At 39.6% G+C, this 6,041-nt stretch overlaps 2 gene segments (V, D, J or C); both read right to left on the minus strand.

Moving 5' to 3' along the window:
• Positions 1-4,041: 4,041 nt before the first annotated feature.
• LOC129865123 (immunoglobulin kappa variable 1-27-like) lies at positions 4,042-4,645 on the minus strand. The segment is given in 2 exon segments: positions 4,042-4,427; positions 4,579-4,645. Coding segments are annotated over 2 exon segments (378 nt in total).
• An 835-nt stretch (positions 4,646-5,480) lies between these two features.
• Positions 5,481-6,041, minus strand: LOC129865121 (probable non-functional immunoglobulin kappa variable 6D-41). The segment is given in 2 exon segments: positions 5,481-5,821; positions 5,971-6,041. Coding segments are annotated over 2 exon segments (390 nt in total).

Raw genomic sequence — 6,041 nt, forward strand, 5'->3', positions numbered from 1 at the left:
CTAGCGAGATCCAATTGGTGCGTTCTAGTTATCCAATTGGCGCGTTCTAGTTTGAGGACCAAATTCGACCAAACTCGTCGTTTCAACAAAAGATACAACTTTTATTTTTATTTTATATATATATATATATATATATTTTTTTTAATATTTTGTTGTATATATATATTTTTTTGTTTTGTTGTGATTATCACATTTTTTTATTTATTTATTTTTATTAACAACAAATCAATACAGGAAGTACATGAGGGAACACACGTATATATGGATAATATACAATGGACAATTGAGCTAGGGGGTACAATATCACATTACACAAGGACCTTAAGGGACATATATATATTTAGTATTTCAGAAGTTTACATACACTTAGGTTGGAGTCACAAAAACTAGTTTTTCAACCACTCCACAAATTTCTTGTTTACAAACTATAGTTTTGGCAAGTCGGTTAGGACATCTACTTCGTGCATGACACAAGTATTTATTCCAACAATTGTTAACAGACAGATTATTTAACGTATAATTCACTGTATCACAATTCCAGTGGGTCAGAAGTTTACATATACTAACTTGATTGTGCCTTTGGAAATTTCCAGAAAATGATATCATGGCTTTAGAAGCGTCTGATCGGCTAATTGACATCATTTGAGTCAATTGGAGGTGTACCTGTGTATATATTTCAAGGCCTACCTTCAAACTCAGTGCCTCTTTGCTTGACATCATGGTAAAATCAAAAGAAATCAGCCAAGACCTCAGAAAAACAATTGTAGACCTCCACAAGTCTGGTTCATCCTTGGGAGCAATTTCCAAACGCCTGAAGGTACCATGTTCATCTGTACAAACAATAGTACGCAAGTATAAACACCATGGGATCACGCAGACGTCATACCGCTCAGGAAGGAGACGCGTTCTGTCTCCTAGAGATGAACCCACTTTGGTGTGAAAAGTGAAAATCAATCCCAGAACAACAGCAAAGGACCTTGTGAAGATGCTGGGGGAAACGGGTACAAAAGTATCTATATCCACAGTAAAACGAGTCCTATATCGACATAACCTGAAAGGCCGCTCAGCAAGGAAGAAGCCACTGCTCCAATACCGCCGTAAAAAAGCCAGAATACGGTTTGCAACTGCACATGGGGAGAAAGATCGTACTTTTTGGAGAGATGTCCCCTGGTCTGATGAAACAAAAATAGAACTGTTTGGCCATAATGACCATCATTCTGTTAGGAGGAAAAAGTCAGGAAGTTAAAGCTTGCAAGCCGAAGAACACCATCCCAACCGTGAAGCACGGGGGTGGCAGCATCATGTTGTGGGGGTGCTTTGCTGCAGGAGGGACTGGTGTCCTTCACAAAATAGATGGCATCATGACGAAGGAAAATTGTGGATATATTGAAGCAACATCTCAAGACATCAGTCACGAAGTTAAAACTTGGTCGCAAATGGGTCTTCCTAATGGACAATGACTCCAAGCATACTTCCAAAGTTGTGGCAAAATGGCTTAAGGACAACAATGTCAAGTTATTGGAGTGGCCATCACAAAGCCCTGACCTCAATCCCATCGAAAAATTGTGGGCAGAACTGAAAAAGTGTGTGCGAGCAAAGAGGCCTAGAAATCTGACTCAGTTACACCAGCTCTGTCAGGAGGAATGGGCCACAATTCACCCAACTTATTGTGGGAAGCTTTTGGAAGGCTATCCAAAACGTTTGACCCATGTTAAACAATTTAAAGGCAATGCTACCAAATACTAACGGAGTGTATGTCAACTGGGAATGTGATGAAAAAAGCTGAAATAAATCATTCTCTCTACTATTAATCTGACATTTCACATTCTTAAAATAAAGTGGTGATCCTAACTGACCAAAGACAGGGAAGGTTTACTAGGATTGAATGTCAGGAATTGTGAAAAACTGAGTTAAAATGTATTTGGATAAGGTGTATGTAAACTTCTGACTTCAACTGTATACAGTATATAATATACTGTAGTAGACATGCCATCATGTAATTAATGACAGATAATGCTAGATGATCACATCACATATTTGGTTGTGAGGTTCATATGGGGATTTGATTTACGGGGCTGATGCTGATGCAACATCACCTCACTTGAATATGGACTGGTATTGTGTGTGTTTCATAGCATCGAATAAAGTTTATAGGTGCACTTTCAGACTGTGACAAATATAACGAGTCACAACCATGACATGACAATGATGGCGATGATGATGATGATGATGACGATGGAAAACATTTTCTTAATGATGCTTTCTAACCATATTCAAAGATGACCTCCTCTACTGATCAGTGTTCCATGTCACTGTCTCTCCCCCCTCAGCACCTGCAGTAGGTCCCAGCTGTATCAGTACAGTCACTGTGCAGTCTGACTGAGGGAGGTTTTAGTACGACTCTGTATCACTGTGTGAACACTGGACCACTGCTGTGGAAACTCTGACAGTAGTAATCTCCTGCATCTTCAGCCTGGACTCCACTGATGGTCAGAGTGAAGTCACTATGAGATCCACTGCCACTGAATCTAGATGGAGTCCCAGACTGAAGTCTGTTTGAAGAGTGCATCAGGAGTTTAGGAGCTCCTCCAGGTTTCTGTTGGTACCAGGCCATACATGTGTAATCACCAACACAAGCATTAGATACAGTCACACTGGTTTTACAGTTTATAATAACTGTATTTTCTGGGAGAACAGCTTTCACTGTAGGAGTCTGAGTCACAGTGACCTGTCCTCTGGATTCTGAAACAGAGACATTTAGGAGAATTTCATTTCAAACATGTTTTCGTGTACATTTACATTTATCTAATTCTATCAAGTCAGAGATAATATTAAGACTACATATTTCGATAAGAAAGTAATTTTAAAAGCATTAAATAGTAAAATCTTACCCTGAATAAAGAACATCTATCTCCACACAAAGCTCATGATGAAAGTCATTGTTGAAGTTCTGTTGTCATGAAGGACAGCTCTCAGTCATGAAGTGTTAAACTCACAGGACTATAAACACTCCCAGACCACTGAAGCATGTGCTGTCTATGCAAAGTGTCTTATATGTAAATCGTCTTCCTGGACAGTCAGACTTTATTAATAAATGTTGTGTGATGAGACGTAGAAACCTGATAACTATGTAATCACGGACATGGTTTCTTATATAAGTGCTGAATGGGGACTGATATATTGATTAAATACATTAGAGTTCAGGGGCCTTGCTTTAACAAAGTTAAGCATTTTCACTGTAGCTTCCAAAACGTCTTTCAAGCTGCCAGGCATACCCTTGGCAGCAAGAGCCTCTCGGTGGATGCTGCAGTGTACCCAAGTGGCGTCGGGAGCAACTGCTTGCGTTACCACTCCACTCCATTATGTCTCCCTGTCATGGCTTTTTAGCCATCAGTACAGATACCAACATGAGCAGCAGCTATGTTTGGTTACATACGGACCGTTAGTGGAATTCCCACGAGAGAGTAGCGGTTAATGTGATTGGATGTTAATTATTTGACTAGGCTACCTGTATTTGGCATTGTGTTGTTATTTCGCTGAACAGTAGATGGTTTATTTTATTTTTGGCAGTGAAACGAGGCTACTCAGGCGAGAAAAAAACCTCATCCAAATGTATTGTTCCGTTGGAAAATATAAATGGACCGTTTTGAAAATGTGAAGAAAAAGAAATGTACTTTTTTATTTTATAAACAATTATTATTATTATTGTTTTTAAAAATGTGAACCACTTTTTTATTTGGCGTACCCTGACGACAATGCGCGTGTACCCTAGTTTGGGAATACCTGGTGTAGATAGTGTATGTAGACAGTGTAGATAGTGCAGTGTAGATAGTGTATGTAGACAGTGTTGATAGTGCAGTGTAGATAGTGTATGTAGACAGTGTAGATAGTGCAGTGTAGATAGTGTAGTGTAGATAGTGTATGTATATGGTGTAGATAGTGTAGTATAGATAGTGTAATGTAGGTAGTATAGTGTAGATAGTATAGTATAGTGTAGATGTCACTGGCTCTTCCCCCTCGGCACCTGCAGTAGGTCCCAGCTGTAGCAGTACATTTACTGTGCAGTCTGACTGAAGGAGGTTTTTGTACGGCTCTGTATCACTGTGTGAACGCTGGATCACTGTTATAACTCTGACAGTAGTAATATCCTGCATCTTCAGCCTGGACTTCACTGATGGTCAGAGTGAAGTCACTATGAGATCCACTGCCACTGAATCTAGATGGAGTCCCAGACTGAAGTGTTTTAGCACGGTAAATAAGGAGTTTAGGAGCTCCTCCAGGTTTCTGGTGGTACCAGGCTAGTATGGGATATTTGGCATCTGCATAATACACATGACTGCTGGTTTTACACTTCAGAGAGACTGTCTGTCCTGGGAGAACAGTTTCCTCTGTAGGAGTCTGAGTCACAGTGTACTGACCTCTGGATTCTGAAAAAGAGACATTTAAGAACTCATTATTTATGTGATAACATTTGGTCGTATAAATCTCTAATGTCTAATTTTCTCAATTTGAGGCAACATTAAGATTTAACATTTCAATAAGAAAGTGATTTTAGACCAATAAATTGTAAAACCTTACCCTGAATGAAGAACATCAATATCCACACAAAGCTCATGATGAAAGTCATTGTTGAAGTTCTGTTGTCATGAAGTACAGCTCTCAGTCATGAAGTGTTAACTCACAGGGCTATAAACACTCCCAGACCACTGAAGCATGTGCTGCCTATGCAAAGTGTCTTATACTGTATGTAAATAGTCTTCCTGGACAGTCAGACTTTATTAGTAAATGTTGTGTGATGTGATGTAGAAACATGATAACTATGTAATCACTGACATGGTTTCTGATATAAGTGCTGAATGGGGACTGATAAATTGATTATATACATCTACAAATGGAGCATATTGTCATTACTGTGTTATTAGAGCAGATAGTATCGGCTTTATGTCTCCCTCCAGTGGTCAGGATCAGTAACTGCAGTCTGTGTGTGGACTGTGATGCTGCTGACTGACTCTGATCGAAAGAGGAGATCTCCAGAGCTCTGACGTCTCCAGTCTCCTGCTTCACCTTCTGCTCTCTGGAACTACCACAGTGGTGTGAGGGAGGATGTATGGGTAATGTTTAGGGGCTTTAATGTATCTGTTTGAATCATGTTGACTAAATTCTAGCTATTCATAACACAGGTCATCTTTAGGGGTTTTGATCATTGTACATCATCTCTATTCAGATTGGTTGATGGTTTTCCTTGAGTTACTCAACAGAGTCAACATGTAGTTAATAGTCAGGAGAAACATTTAGTGATCAGTTATGATCTAAGGTCTTCTAGACACAGCTCTAGTTTGACTCTATTGTTGTTCAGCTCTACTACACACTGTGTCATTGTACTGGATCATCTCCTCCCCTCAGCACCTGCAGTAGGTCCCAGCTGTAGCAGTACAGTCACTGTGCAGTCTGACTGAGGGAGGTTTTTGTACGGCTCTGTATCACTGTGTGAACACATTTTTACTATTGATGTAGTGGAAACTCTGACAGTAGTAATCTCCTGCATCTTCAGCCTGGACTCCACTGATGGTCAGAGTGAAGTCACTCCCAGATCCACTGCCACTGAATCTAGATGGAATCCCAGACTGACGTTGGTTTGAAGAGTGCATCAGGAGTTTAGGAGCTCCTCCAGGTTTCTGTTGGTACCAGGCCATACAGGTATGAGACCCAGTACAACCATCATATACAGTCACACTGGTTTTACAGTTTATAATAACTGTATTTTCTGGGAGAACAGCTTTCACTGTAGGAGTCTGAGTCACAGTGACCTGTCCTCTGGATTCTGAAACAGAGACATTTAGGAGAATTTCATTTCAAACATGTTTTTGTGTACATTTACATTTATCTAATTCTATCAAGTCAGAGACAATATTAAGACTACATATTTCGATAAGAAAGTAATTTTAAGAGCATTAAGTAGTAAAATCTTACCCTGAATGAAGAACATCAATATCCACAAAAAGCTCATGATCAAAGTCATCGTTGAAGTTCTGTTGTCATGA

This window comes from Salvelinus fontinalis, chromosome 11 (genome assembly GCF_029448725.1).
Source record: "Salvelinus fontinalis isolate EN_2023a chromosome 11, ASM2944872v1, whole genome shotgun sequence".
Classification (NCBI taxonomy): domain Eukaryota; kingdom Metazoa; phylum Chordata; class Actinopteri; order Salmoniformes; family Salmonidae; genus Salvelinus; species Salvelinus fontinalis.